This window comes from Medicago sativa, chromosome 2 (genome assembly GCF_051527215.1).
Source record: "Medicago sativa cultivar Bolivia chromosome 2, Bolivia_mono, whole genome shotgun sequence".
Taxonomy (NCBI): Eukaryota; Viridiplantae; Streptophyta; class Magnoliopsida; order Fabales; family Fabaceae; genus Medicago; species Medicago sativa.
The window spans coordinates 69,680,875-69,696,847 of record NC_140750.1 but is presented as its reverse complement, the minus strand read 5'-3'; the positions used below and the strand labels follow the sequence as shown (position 1 = coordinate 69,696,847).

The window sequence follows — 15,973 nt, the reverse complement described above, 5'->3', positions numbered from 1 at the left end:
TCTATTTTCTTTTGTATATACAAAAAAAAAAAATGTTTTTATGGCTCCTTTGATTTATTTAAAACAGACAACAACAAAACTAATATTTTATAATTAAAAAATAAGATATTTGAGTGAACAAAGTTAATTAATTGACGAGCGTATAAATAAAAAACAAAAACAAGACCTTGCGTTAGTGTATAGTGTTTTTGATTTTTTTTAGTTTTATTTCCTTCATCTTTATGAAATATTTAAATGAATTCATACAATTATTAAAAATAATATCCTTTTTTTTATTTTGGTGGTGGCCGGGGTTCGAACCCCAAAAAATAATATCCTTTTTTTTTATTTTTTATTTTGGTGGTGGCCGGGGTTCGAACCCCAAAACTTGCATATTTTATGCATTGTCCTACCAACTGAGCTAAGCTCACGTGGACTAAAAATAATATTCTAATTAAAGATTATTAAATTATTATATTTTTTTAGAAAAAAATATTAATGTTTTATTCAACACCATCTTTGGATTCATTTTTTTTTACGGAGCATTCATTCTATTGTTAAAACTTATAATCACAAATGGTATAAAATCGACTCCATATTTAATTCTTTCCACAATATTCGTTCCATCCTTGACTTCTACGGAAAAACAATTCTTTCAAAACACTTCTACAAACTTGAAAAATTAAAATTGATTGATTCTGAAATTGTACATAGTAATTTAAAAAAATAAATATGAAAATCAGGTATTTTGGCTCAAGTTGTTTATGAACTCCATCAAATAATTTTTTTTTGGAAAAACCCGAATTTTAGTTACTTCGCGGTTGAACTCTTCTCTTAGGAACAATAGGGTTAACAAAAAAAAAATATAAAGACACATAAATACTCATTATTATTATTTTAGGGAATAAATGCTCATTATCATTTTTCCTAAAAATAATCATAAAATATACAACAATATAATTTCCACTAAACGGTCTTTATTACTTTTCTAAAAATAATGAAATCGAATATGTCATCATATTTTTTACACCTATTCCTTTTAAAAAAAATGATATTGCATAGGTTTGTACTACATACAAATTTGGTTCTATTTAATGGTGTTTTTTTTTTGTTCATGCTACTAACAAAGTTCGATTTTGTTATACGATAAAGGATCAAGTTGCACTAACTTACACAAGCTAATAGATCAGTTTGCTTTTATTAAAATTAAGGGACCAAACTGAGATTTTAAAATAAGTTAATGGGCTAAATTGACCAATTTAAAGTTATGGGACTACATTGAACTTTTTTTTTTAGGGAAGGGACTACATTGAACTTTAAAATTAGTTAGAGGGCCAAAGTGACATTTAAGCCAAAGAGAAAAAAATTAACAAGATGGAAAAAACATATAATTATAGAAATGGTAATAACAACAACATTTAAAAGGAGAATTGAATGATATTATTAGTATTAATATTTGTTGTCATGTTTTTTTTTTTAAATATGGTAACATGTCTTTAATTTTTTTTTATAAGTTAATAATAAATTACTAATAGTAGCATTACAAAGGAAGGTAGACTCAATTGGTAAAGAATTGACTTAACTGTAAGGTAATTGATTTAACTTATGGTGTTTGCGCGAGGACTTCTTTAGTGAATGATTTACAAGTACCTCTCTAAATGCTCTTTGAGCCATGAGATTTGTTCTGACCCTGATGAGCTTCCGAAGCCTAATTCATCTAAGTATTTTATCATTTTTTTTAAAATTGTAAATTAAAAAAAATGAAAAATCTCAACTTTTTGATTCAAAATGAAAGCCTAAATTTTAGCATATTCTAAAAGAAAAAAGATTAATCGAAAACATTTTTTAGGAAAGATTATTCAATAAAATTGAAAAATCATATAATTATGGAAATAATAATAACAAAGTTTTGAAGAAGAATCGAATGTTACCCAAAATTAAATTTGAGCAATAACCGATGATTTTTTAAATTCCAATTTTACTAATTTTCTACAAAGTCTGTATTTCAAATTTTTTTTTTAAAGTATGCCGTGTCCTTTTAATAGCATAATGCATGTAAATGTCTTTTAATAACAATTTTTTAATGCATTTATGTCTAATTTTATAAATAAAAATGTACATGGGATAACTCTTTAATGATCATTGCACTAACGATTTTTAAGGTATAATATTTAACGAAGTTAATAAAATAAAGAGTAAATTACACTCCCCTCCCCTTAAAGATGCTTGAATTACACTTCCCTCCCCTCTTATGTTAAAATATACACTCCCCTCCCCTCTTATTCAAAACATATTAGAAAAAATTTCATTCCCTTTCCCTAAGAGAAGCTTGAATTACATTCTCCTCCCCTCTTATGTTAAAATCTACACTTTACTCCCTCAATATTTTTTTTATTTCTGATAATCTAGCAAAAAAATAATTTTGAAAGGTATGAAATATGATTTCATCTATCTCCAATGATACTAGCAGTGTTCAAAATTCGGAACCTCTAAATCTAAAGTTTGTCTTTTTACTACTAGACTAAACCTTGAGAGTTGGAAAATCACAATTAACTAGACTAAATCCTGAGAGTTTATCATTGTGTCTGGATTTCTGGTGGAGCCTACATTGGATTGGGTAATCATGTTAGGCCAATATCAATCACACAAGTTAATTTGACACTACATCTTCATGCAGAACCTTATAGCCATAGACATATGGGTCATCTCATTTATATGTTGATCAAATTCTACTCTTTCTTTCAATATGTAGAACGCTAACTCACACTTCATACATTAACGTATTTTAATCAAGTGTGTGATTTTATGCATTCATAATTATGTGACGTAGTCATAAAAAGTAAAATAGAGACACAAACATGTTTAAAAATGTGGGTTAGTGGTGATTTCATGGATGTAGGTTTATGTTCCTTTCATTCATGAGAAGGGATAAATGAAATTAGAAGCAAAATGAATACGAAAAAAGACATTGAATATGAGAGAAATGACAAGAGAAAAATATGAATGTGTTTTCTGTCATGAGTTGGAACCTCTACATCCAAAGTTTGTCTTTTTACCACTAGATTAAACCCTTAGGGTCGGAAAATCACAATGAAATAGAAAATGCATTTTTAATTCAAATTAATCATGATAAATAGCATATTCATTATACATGAACCATCTCTCATCTTGGTTTTTTACTGAAAAAATTTATTGGTTTAATTGTTCTTGATTATTGTAATTACACGATTAAACACATTTTTCAAAAGTTGTTGGAAATTTCATGAGTTTCTTGAAAGTGTTGAGAATTCTCGACAATTTATTTACCAAAACATTAGACTCAATTAAAAACACACCACATCTTTTAAAAACGTATAATAAACATGTATGTTGTCAACTTAGCATAACATAAAAGTGCTTTTTCAAGGTTAAATCCTACCTAAGACCAAATTTTTTTTTTTGAAATAATACAAGTTGAATGAAATAAATGGTATGAAAGAGAACAACATGGAAAAACTTAAATTTAATATTTTCCAGAAGAAGAATTACACTAAACCAAAAAATCATCACATCATTTTAAATTTTTTAATAAGCATGTATTTTATCAACTTAGCATAATACATCTGCATTTGTCTAATGTAAAATCACATCAAATGCCAAAAGTAAATGAATTTGACATCTAATAACTAAAATTTAAGATAAAAAAAATCAAACAAATGACATTTAAAAACTAACAAATCAGTTTATCATAACGTTAGGCCTTCCAATAGAGCCTACATTAGGTTGGATAATCGTGTTATGCCAATAGCAACCAAACAAGTTAGATTGACACTACGTCTTCACAAAAACCCTTAAGGCACTAGGTAAATGGGTCATCTCATTTCTATCTTGATCAAAATCTACTCCTTAATCCAATATGTAGAATGTTAACTCACACTTGAAAATGTTACCATATTTTAACCAACTGTGTGATTACATGTGTTCTTAATTATGTGACCCAACATGTTAAAAAATTTGGGTTGATGATGATTTCGTGGATGTATGTTTATGTTCCTTCCTTTCACGAGAAGAGATAAAGAAAATTAGAAGAAACAAAATGAATACGAAAAAGGACATTGGATATGAGAGAAATGATAAGAGAAAAAAATATGCAGCGTGTTTTGTCCATAAGAGAATAGTGAATAATACGAGTTGTCGTTAATTTTGTAGATTTGTTGAAGGAATTGAGGAATCTTGAGTAATTATTTTACCAACAAATTGGACTTAATTAAAAAACTCAATATCATTTTAAAATGTTTAATAAGCATGTATTTTGTAAACTCAGCATAACACATCTGCATTTTTTCATTGTTACATCCCACCAAATACCAAAATTAAAGGAATTTAAAATAATAGAGGTTGAATAAAAATATAGCATGAAAATGAATTTTAACATAAGAGAAATGATAAGGGAAAAAAAAAGGAGTGTGTGTTTTGTCTGTGAGAGTATACATAATACATTGAGTTGTTGGGGGACTACCGGGGATCCAAAAACTAACAAAAAAATTCATCATAATTTTGGAACTACCGGGGAATCCTACACTGAGTATGATTCCCACAGTTGGCTAGAAACCACATGAGTGAAATTGATACCACATCCTTACAAAAAATCTTATAGCATCAAGTATATGAGTCTTTTTTACTGATACCTTCTTCGATATCTACTATTCCATCCAATATAGAACTTTAAGGAATTAGCTGGGTATATGGGTATATCATTTAAATGTTCTTTAAAATTTACTCTTGCGTTCATGCAAAACTTTAATTCACATTTGACTCATTAACATCTCTTCCTCAAGTATGAGACTTTTTGTATATGTGATCTACCACCTTGAATCACTCCCGCTTTCCCCACAAAGTTGAATCGAATAGAGATGAACCACACAAATAAGAACGATACCACATTTTTACCCAATATTTTAAGGCACTAAGTGTGAATTTTTTCACTTATATGTTGTTCAACCTTCAATCTTCTACTCAATGTTAGACTATAACTTACATTTGATACATCACAACATTATCTCCCTCAAATATGAAGAAATTCTAGCCCGTGCTTGGCACGGGTATCCATACTAGTATGAACTTAATATGTTAGTTTTTTAATGAATCAAAAAAAAAAATCTTTACTTATATATAAGATTAAAGGAAGCACGATTTATGGTCAAATTGTTTCTTTCATTTGTTTAACTCAGTAAAAATGCTCTAATATACTCCCTCCGGTCACTATTATAAACAAATTTATACTTTTTAGATTCATTCAATAAAAGATGTATGTGGTCTACAATATAGACCACGTACATCATTTATTGAATGAACCTAAAAAGTCAAAATTTCCTTATAATAGTGACCGGATGGAGTATGTAAAATAAGTGACAACTGTGACCTACTTATGTTGATGTCAGGTCAGATGGACCCTAAACACAAATTAAAGATTTATAATTTTATGTGTATATTTGACTTTTGTTGTTGGAATTCTAAAATCAATTAGCACACTCTAAGCATAAAAATCTAAGGCTTAATTGCTCTTTTGCCCCCTATATTTTGTTAATTGTGCGATTTTGCACCCCATTGTTTCCAACGAGTGATTTTGCACCCTATATTTTGCCAATTGTGCGATTTTGCACCCCATTGTTTCAAACGAGCGATTTTGCACCCCTTAGTTTTCCCCCTTTCTGATTTTGCACCCCAAAAAATCATAAAAATATTCAGTTTTTTTCCAAAAAATTTAAAAAATTAGAAAAAAAATCAGAAAATATAGTTATTGTTTTTAAAATTAGAAAAAAATCATATATCCAGATTTTAAAAAAAGGTCAGATTTTTTTAAAAAAATTCTGGAAAAAAATTTAATCTTTAAAAATCTAGATACAAATTTTTAAAAAAGGACAAATTTTTTTTAAAAAATTCTGGAAAAAAATTTAATTTTTAAAAATCTGGATACAAATTTTAAAAAAAGGTCAGATTTTTTTAAAATTTAATTTTCAAAATACAAAAAAAATCTGGATTTTTAAAAATTAAATTTAAAATTTGTAAATTTTCAAAAAGTAAATTTTGTATATTTGTAAATTTGGAAAAAATCTGACCTTTTAAAAATCTCGATACAAAAAAATAAATTTTAAAAAAATCTGACCTTTTTTTAAAATTTGTATCTAGATTTTTAAAAATTAAATTTTTTTCCAGAATTTTTTAAAATAAATCTGACCTTTTTTTAAAATTTTGAAAATTTACTTTTTTTGTATTTTGAAAATTAAATTCCAGAATTTTTTTTAAAAAAATCTGATTATATTTTCTGATTTTTTCGATTTTTTAAATTTTTTGGAAAAAAACTGAATATTTTTATGATTTTTTGGGGTGCAAAATCAGAAAGGGGGAAAACTATGGGGTGCAAAATCGCACAATTGACAAAATATAGGGTGCAAAATCGCTCATTTGAAACAATGGGGTGCAAAATCGCACAAGTGGCAAAATATAGGGGGCAAAAGTGCAATTAAGCTAAAATCTAAATTGTTAACTCATTAAACTTGTGTCTAGGGTTCAGAACGACATGACATCAACTTGAAAAGGTTGAGGTGTCATTTTATACGACACATCAACACCTCTAACAAAGTATTTGATATATAGAATATTTTGATCAACAATTTTTAGAGAATAATTTGATATTTTGTAAATTTAGTGTCTAAAATTGTCAAGCAATTATAATTTTAGAATCTAAAATGGTGTTTTACTAAACGTTAAACTATTGCAAATGACTATGAGCATTGTCTTGGGTCGTAGTCTTGGTAAACCAAACTTTTCCAAATAATGGATGTCAAATTTAAGGCGAATAAAAATATAAGAATACTTGTAAAAAAAAAAAAAAATAAGAATATTTTTTGCACCCCATTTTTACTTATATGCCTTGTCTTTTGTCTTTTTATTTCTTTCTCAAAACACTTTTTGAAAAAGTATTTTCTACAAATATATATAAAGATCACTACAATTAAAGAGTGGCAAAATATTAAAGATCACTACAATGTTAATACTACTTTGAAAATAAATATTTACAAACTTAGAACAAAAAAAAAAATTACAAACTAAAGTATCAAAAGATTTCCATTTGTAATTACATCTGTGCACGTTTTAGTTAAGTAAATAAAACAACGTAGAACTCAATCATTTTATTTCATCTTCAACGAAACGTCTCCATTCAGAAGACAAATGAGCATAGAGTGACGAGTTTCCATCAAGATTCTCCCTGAGCAAAATTATAGATGCATAAATTTTCTAAGAATGAACATATCTATATCTATCTATCTTTAATACTATATTGTAAACTAAACTTGAGCTATTTTTGAACAAAGTGGCATCTCCAAAAATGCTTTGACATTGTAAATTGAACTTAAATCATTATATGCTCATATATGTAAGTTCTTAGACTCTTCAATTGCTACTGCAACATAACAAATCTGGATGAAAGAGATCTCATGATCATTTCAACCACAGTTGAATTTTTTTACAGCTTCGCCACAAATTTTCATTTAGGTTACTAAGATTACGACTCTCGTAAACAATTCACCAAGACCTTCCTTTTCTTCCAACTGAAGCAACTCGTGTTGCCATTTGTGAGTTTGTAACATCAATTTCTTCACTTTTTCTTCCCCAACATAAGCTTTCTCCAAGATGTCCCAAGCTTCCTTTGAAGATTCAACATCACCAACTCTTTCAAAATTGTTGGATCGGCACATTAATGGACGATGAACAATGCCTTGAAATTTTTCTTTTCGATTTCCTTGAAATTGTGCTTTTATTCGTTTCTCACCAAGGAGATCAACACCAGACTTCACCTAATCCCGCAAATCTTAATATCCAAATACCACAATCATTTGCTTGCACCACTTTTCATAATTATTTGCATCGAGGATTGAAAGATTTCTAGGAAAATTTCCACTTGATAGGGATGCTATGATCGAAATCTATAGCTCTAGATACCATTATTAGAACATAATCTGCAATTGTATTGATTTCACACTCACTCAATTGAATCAATTTAGAAGAGAGAGACAGGGAACTCTTTGATAAAATTTTCCATTTGATAGGGTCGCCATTATCAAAATATATAGCTATAGATACCATTAATAGAACATTCTGCAATCGGATTGATTTCAGAATCACTCGATTGAATCAATTTAGAAGAGAAAGATAGGGGAGAAAGATAGGGGACTCTCTGAGAGAATTAGATGGAAAAAATGTTTTGATGAGTTGAATGCACAAACAAACTTTCATCATTTTCTTATTCAGCAAGTTATTTATACAAACACCAACTAACAATTAGCTTGTTACAAAAACGGTTATAATTCAACTATCCTAACTGAATTAACAACTTAAATATTTAAGAACTGCCCACCAACACATTTTTGACATCATATCATATCCAATATTTAAGAATTGTCAATTGACCACCAACACCTTTTTGGCATCATATGCTGGTGGGAGAACGGTGTCAAGTAACCAAGTTTATCTCCAAAAAGCGACGAAGTGTCATAGATGTTACTGAAGATGCTTAGATGGATGGATGGACTAAATTAGCGTTGTTATAATGATGTCTTGTACGTTTTGTTTGGTGGTGTTCAGGTTCAAACTTCAAACCTTGTATATATTATGCATTGTATCAACTGAGTTAAGCTCGCGGGGACGATGTCCTTTACATTTGTTGAAGTAGTTTAATTTAAATATTACGGTATTGAAATAAAAAAACATATATATTTGTTTCACGCAACTAAAAAATATAAGTGGTGTTGCCTTTTTTGACAAAAAGTGTGGATTATTGTCCAAGAGTTCCATATTTTTTTTGTAATATTACATAACATTGTGGAGTAGTGGCTTTGCATCTAATTTTCTTTAAATGGTGGAGCAAATCAAACATACTATTAAATCTTAATACTGTATGTGTGGATGAAGTTCAATCTTAAACAAATCTACCGTAGAAATGGAACATAGCAATACCCAAAACCAATTACACAGAACAATTATGTTTCTAAATAATCAGAAGCTGAAAATGAAGGGTGACCGATCTCACTCTCAATACTCACAAGCTAGTGGCTACAACAAAGCCCCACGGTTGTCTTGTGCACGTAACACACGACATTCCACGTGGTTGGATGCATGTTCTTCCACACATAAAAGCCACACAAAAAACATATATTGACATGGTTTTGCACACAAATAGCCACGCGGTGCCAGCGGTTTTCTCGTTCATTCATCCTCTTCCTAAGTCAATGTCACTTTGTTGTTTCTACATGATTTGTCTCATCTCAATGTAGTGTAGCCCATATCTCTGTTTGACCTTAGTGATCCCATCAAAATATTATTAAAATCATGTGCAATTGCTTTCAACAGCTATATTATTATAATTCACCAAACTTATCTGCATATGGTACGTTGCTCTGCTAGAGTACCCATTAATTTAATTTGTCATCAAGCTCAATCAACATAGTTTGGTTGACAATATTACATTTTGCTATTCAAGCCTCTTAAATATAAAGACAATAGTATGGTGACAAATTAACTTAACGGAGAGAAAATAAATTTTAAAAAAAGAAATATAATTGAATTCCCTGAATTCAACTAGCTAGCTAACTGTACTTTTTCCTCCTTCTATTGCGATCCGGCTCCCCTGCGGTCGGGTTTCCACGTATTTACGCAATAAGGATATCAGTGTGGACATTTGATCAAGATCTGACGATCCAAATTCAAGTTCAGTATTTTGAATCAGAAAATAAAAAGAATTATTTTGGATCGTCTGAGCTTGATCGAACGATCATCGATATCTTAAACGTGTGAATGCTGGTTATCCATGTGGAATACAAGCTCTCCTATTGTCATCAATAATAATCAACAGGAGTTTGTGGACAACTATCATCAGAAACATCTTCTTTGTCTTTAGTATAAGGTGGTGGAACATAAGGGGGAGTTGTACACCTTAACAAAGCCCAATTCACACCTTGAAAAAATGAGTGGTGTTTGATTGCAGAAGCCCCCATTATTGATCCTAGCCTTCTTGCTGGGTCCTTAACCAATAACTGTGAGATAAGATCTTTTGCCGTGGCTGGCACGGTGGGTTCTTTTGGGAACTCCAAAGCTCGAGCCACGATATTTGCTAGAGTTAATTCATTATCCAAGCCTCTAAAAGGTGTGACACCATAAAATAATTCGAATATAAATATCCCTAAGGTCCACCAATCCACAGCACTACCATGTCCCTCACCAGACACTATTTCAGGAGCTAGGTATTCGTGGGTCCCAACAAATGACATGGACCTAACATCAATGGGCTCAGCAACAAACTCAGGCCCATTAAACTGGTTTTGTTTCTTCTTTCGTTTGCGTTTTGGTTGGAAACAAGACACTGCTGGGACTATACAGTTGGGAATTATGCATGAAGATGAGGCAAATTGTGAGTGTTCACTGTGGGGATTTTTTGGTGGGGCTACTTGAGGAGAGTTTTGATTGGAGATTATTATCTGAGCTGGTGTGGAACTATCATCACATTTTAATGAGAGGTCAAAGTCTGTGAGCATTATATGGCCATCTGATCGAACTAATACATTCTCAGGCTTCAGATCACGGTACACTATTCCCAACATGTGAAGGTATTCAAGTGCCATCAACACTTCTGATGCATAGAATCTGTTAAAAAAAAAGGAATTAATCAACATTAATCAAACCTTAAAAATCCAAAGTAGAACTTGTTTGCAATAATTGGCAAACAAGAACGATTTCAATAATGCTATCTCTATCTCTAAGCTATTGGCCAACATGATCCGAAGAATGCATATAAGAATATTGGTTGTTAGGTTAGGCCTACCGAATGAATCATGAGGATCAGACAGGGACATAAATCGTCTTGCCGTATAACTGTGGGCTACTACTCCATTGCTTGTTTGGCCAACACCAAGCACTTTAGGAAAAGAAAACAAAAAACTTCATATACCTCTAAAAATATAAAATTAATTTTGATGTTTTTGTATGACATTGAAAATAATGTTTTGGGTAGTGTTAACTAAGGGCACAAGTTAAGAATCTAAAAATGGAATTAAATTATAAATTATGTCTTGAAAATATAAGATTTTAAATTTTTAGAATATTGAATACACAATTTCCAACAAAATGTTTCTATCTTTAATTTTTTAACTTGTGTCTTAAATGTGTTTTTTAGCTACTCAGATAGTAATAATTATTCACCCAAGAAGGGGAGAAAGACATTGTCAGTGACACTTCCCTAAAGTATGTCACAAGAGTTAATTCAAAAAATTGCGTGTTTTGCATAGACGTGCAGATAATGACAAACAGAGCAAAAGCTGGAAAATAACTCTTCACCCAATTCTAAAGACAGCATAATACTAGGAGTAAATATATTTTTAACCAAAAAAAGCATAATAATTTTTTAAATAATTCGAGTTAACTAAATGCATAAAGAAGACTTGGCTTTTGCTTGCTTTCATTGGTTTTGGTTTGCAGAGTTTTCTTAACCACGTACAATCATCTAAAGCTAAAAAAACAAAATATAATAAAAATTCTTGAATTGGAATGAAAAAGACAAGTTTATGAACACAATTTCTTTTTGGCCCCATAAAGAAAGAACATACATGAAAGAACATGAAAAAAATAGACTAATTACGTTACTTCAGAGAAAAAGCTGTTACAATAAAAGAAAATAATGTAGCACAGCTGCAAACACTAGAACCAAATTTTGGTTGAACATATCCCAATATGGGACCACGTCAAGATCTTAACCTCTCATTAAGTAAATTTATACTATAAAATTAAAAACCAGAAATCCCGCAAAAGTTTATGGGTCTAGGATAAAATATTTCCATTTCCTCTAAGATATGATCAATGGGCTGCTGATCCGGGGGTCATAATTCCATTTTAAAAAGTTGATGGTAAGAGATTAATTTATATGTTTCGATGGTGTAAAATAATTTTACACATATATACATTCCATCAAATGATCTTAAATAGAAATTTGTAGAGTAACATGATCAAATGCAGTGTAAAAAAGAATTACACCGTTGGTATATACAATTTAAATAATTTTTTTAAAGGACAGATTAAATAATTTTTAAAATGTTCTAAATAAGTTCTAAATTCAAAGAAAAAAACAATTTACCTATTTAAATTCACAATGTAATTAGTTGATGGTGTAAAAAGTTTGACACACATCAAAATCAGACTCATATTTTAAATTTTGAACTTTTTTTGGAAAAACTGTTTATGTATGTCGTACTCCATATATTTATAAATTCTAGCGAATACTCCAACACAACATATAGTTGATGGAACGGTACATTATCCTATTGTGTGATAACAAGAGAAATAGTTGGTCACAATTCCAAACAAATAGTACTTTTTTTTTTGTGGATGGGATTCGAACTCTTTTGTATATTTTATGCATTGTCCCTACCAACTAACAACTGAGATAAGCTCACGAGGAAAATAGTACTTGTTTAGGCAAACACATAAAATTACATATTATTGAATTATTTTAAAAATATATTATTTAACTTTACTCATTTTTTTTCTCTTGAAAAAAAACTTCATTCATTTTTTATATGTTTGTGTAATTGTATTGAGTAATGATATTTTGACATCCATTAGATGACAACTTTGTTGACAACCTTGTTTTTCTCACTTTTTATTGGTCAAAAACAATGGAGAGAGAAAAAGGAAGAGAGAGGATAACAACATCATGTGAGTATGAGAGAGAAAGTTGTCAAAAAATTGTCAAAAAGTGGTTGTCAAAATATCATTTCTCAATTGTATTGCCTAAATCTGACCACGTAAGACTTACTCAAACCAAAACTGAAGCTAGCTAGCTGCTACTCCTAAGTCCTAAACATGATGAGTGAGTGTTGTTGAGTCATTAGTGCTGACCTCGGTAGGTGTCTTTTTGACTTTTGATATTTAGCATTTTACCTAAATCGTAGGCACATGAATGAATGATGATTATCCAATTATAGTGTAATTAACCAACACACGTGCTATCTCACACACATCACGGAATCATACGGTTAAGTAAGCCAAAGCTGGAAAGCCACGTCAAAATTTAATTTTACGTTAAAATTGTTTTTTACGTTGACATTGTTGTGTTGTACTCCCTCCGGTCCTTATTATAAGAAACAATTGACTTTTTTGGTTCATAGAATAATTAATGTATCTTGTTATAAATATAGACTAGATACATTACTTACACAATGAACCTAAAAAGTCAACTTTTTCTTATAATAAGGACCGGAGGGAGTACGTTGAAATTGTTTTTTACGTTGACATTGTTGTGTTGTACTACCTCCGTCCCGTAATAGATGACCCATTTGAAAATGTGCAATTTTGACCTAACTTATTTTGATCATATTTTTCTACTAATATACAAAGACAAATAATATCATATAAGTTGTCGTTAGATTCGTCTCGATGAGTATTTTTAAAATAGGGTCATGTTAACTTGTGCCCTTAGGGCACAAGTTAATGAACTTAAAATAGAATTAAGTAATAAATTTTAGGTTGAAAAGATAACTTTTGAAACTTTCAAAATATTAAATGCACAATTTCCAAGAAAAAACTTCTACTTTTGGTTCCTTAACTTATGCCTCAAGGGCACAAGTTAACATTTTCCTTTAAAATATCAAATTTTCATAATTTTTTCTAATATATTATTCAAAATATTTAAGCTCAAAATTATGCATTGGCATGCGTAATAGGGTCAACTGTGTCATGTATTGTGGGACGGAGGGAGTACTATAATGAAATTTCATTGAGGAATCATCCATGAGAACTACAAGAAGTGATGAATAATAGTACTACTATAATTACTGATCAATCAATCCATTAAGCAACCCCCATTCTTAATGGGACGGAGGGAGTACAATGAGTGGCAATAAAATTGTCAATACACTCGACATCTCTTTTTATGTTTTGAAAAACCAATGTCAATATATTAATAGTTGTTAATTTTGGTTTTTTCTATAGGGGCTGTTAAATTTGTTAGTATATGTTCAAAGTGAGAATCAAACTTTTTTTTGAGGGAAAATGTTCAAAGTGAGAATCAAACTTAAGACTATAATTATCACTCAACTTTATAATTCTTCCACCCTAGCTACTAAGTCAACTTAATATCCTTTACTTTATGAATTGAATTGATTAATTATAAAAGATAAATCTTCAAGAGTGTCTTTAAGACATATATTAAGGAAATTAAAAAAATATACATTTGAGGACCGATTTTAACAAAAAAAAAAACATTTGATGATTGTTTATATCTAATTTTTAGCTTACTAACATGACCATAAATATACTCAATCATCTAAGAACAATTTGCAGAGTAAAAATTAAGTCAATGCTTGTATTGGTTATTATGAATTTGTTAAAAAAAACACTACATAAGCAATTTTGTAAAGCCGGTTGATTCTAAACATAGTACTACTCGTAATTCCAGCAGACAAGTGAAGGTGACATAAGGTGGGTCCCACGTAGATTGAAAACGGAAAATGGGAAACGGTGGTTATGGAGCCTACAAAACAAACATGAATTAGTAACCGTCGCTTTCATGTCTTTCATTCCGTCTGTTATGAAAGTTATGATAACGGTTTCTACTTCTAGATTTCCACCGTAGGATCTTCTGCACATTCCCACACCTGATCCCCACCCCCCTCTTAGTTTCTATTTTCACTCTCACACACTCACTCCAACCATCAAGAATACAAGCTCAAACACAATTGACAGAGACATCTGACACGACATTGATAAGTTGAAATCGATAACCACTCGTAACAATGTAATTATATATGTTGGTGTCAGACACTAACATATATGGAACACGACACACTTTCAACCTAAAGTGTACCAGCGTTTGAGCTCTCACGACGGTAATAAATTAATAATTAATAAGAATAAAAATAAATTAATTACGATGATGCTAAAATGGAAGTGCTTACCTGACGGCGGATTCATTGAACCGTTTGTTTTGCTGCCGTTGCCGGAGAACGTGAAGATCACCGCCAGGACAAAACTCCGTCAAAAGACAGAGCCATTTCGCAGCATCAATGGTAGCATAAAGAGTAGGCAAAAAAGGATGATCAAGAGATTCAAGTATTTCTCTCTCCGTCTTCGCTCTTCCTTCCTTACTCCTACTAACAAGCTCCTTCTTATCCATCACTTTCGCCGCAAACATCGCCGGAATCTTTCCATCATCGTTGAGTTCAGCGAGGTAGACAGAGCTGATGTCGCCGGAGCCGAGACGGCGGTAGAAGCGGAGGTCGGAGGGGAGGATGCGACGAGAAGGGGATTCGGATTGGATCCGGTGAATGGCGGACCAGCGTGGGTCGGAGGAAGGAGCGTGATGTTTGGTGGTGGTTGGTGGAGGAGGAGGGAAGGGAAAGGATCGACCGGAGAGATGAGCAGAGGTTGAGGATGAACTGAAGCTTGTGCTGCGTTTGATGTCGGCGGTGGTGACAGTGGTGGTTGTTGTGGAGGCGAAGCTTAGGCTCTGGAGGTCGTCGGTTAGATCGTCGAGCCACGGGTCCATTGCGTTGGCGTTGTGTCTAACTAAGTATTTTCTCGGAGCTGAGAGAGTGTTGTTTGATTTGAGTGTGTTATGATATAAGTGGGGTTGGGAATGGGTTGAAGAAGGAGAGAGTGAGAGTAAACGGAGGTGGAAGTGTTACAGTTGTTGAAAATGGGTCTTTCTCAAAACGGGGGAGATGGAGGAAATAACTTTTGGATTAAAGTCATTTTTGTCTTTCTTCATTTTCATTTTCGTTTTTAAATTGCTTTTTTATGATCATTATTACAATTAATTATAAGTAAATTATTAGTATATATGGTAATGATGATGATATCAAAATTGTCTTGACAAGGTAAAAAAGTACATTTGGAAAATGATTTCGTATACTCATATGCACATGTGTACGGATACTTTGACAACTACTAACTCTGGTCTCAAATG

The 15,973-nt window shown here is 31.1% G+C and overlaps 1 protein-coding gene across 1 annotated transcript; it reads right to left on the bottom strand.

Moving 5' to 3' along the window:
- Positions 1-9,356: 9,356 nt before the first annotated feature.
- LOC146950170 (Protein kinase superfamily protein) lies at positions 9,357-15,764 on the bottom strand. Its single transcript, XM_085746120.1, has 2 exons — positions 14,964-15,764; positions 9,357-10,659 (listed from the first exon to the last, which is right to left on the bottom strand). The coding sequence occupies exons 1-2, from the start codon at positions 15,551-15,553 to the stop codon at positions 9,855-9,857; spliced, it is 1,395 nt and encodes a 464-aa protein (XP_085602246.1). The 5' UTR covers positions 15,554-15,764; the 3' UTR covers positions 9,357-9,854.
- Positions 15,765-15,973: the final 209 nt, after the last annotated feature.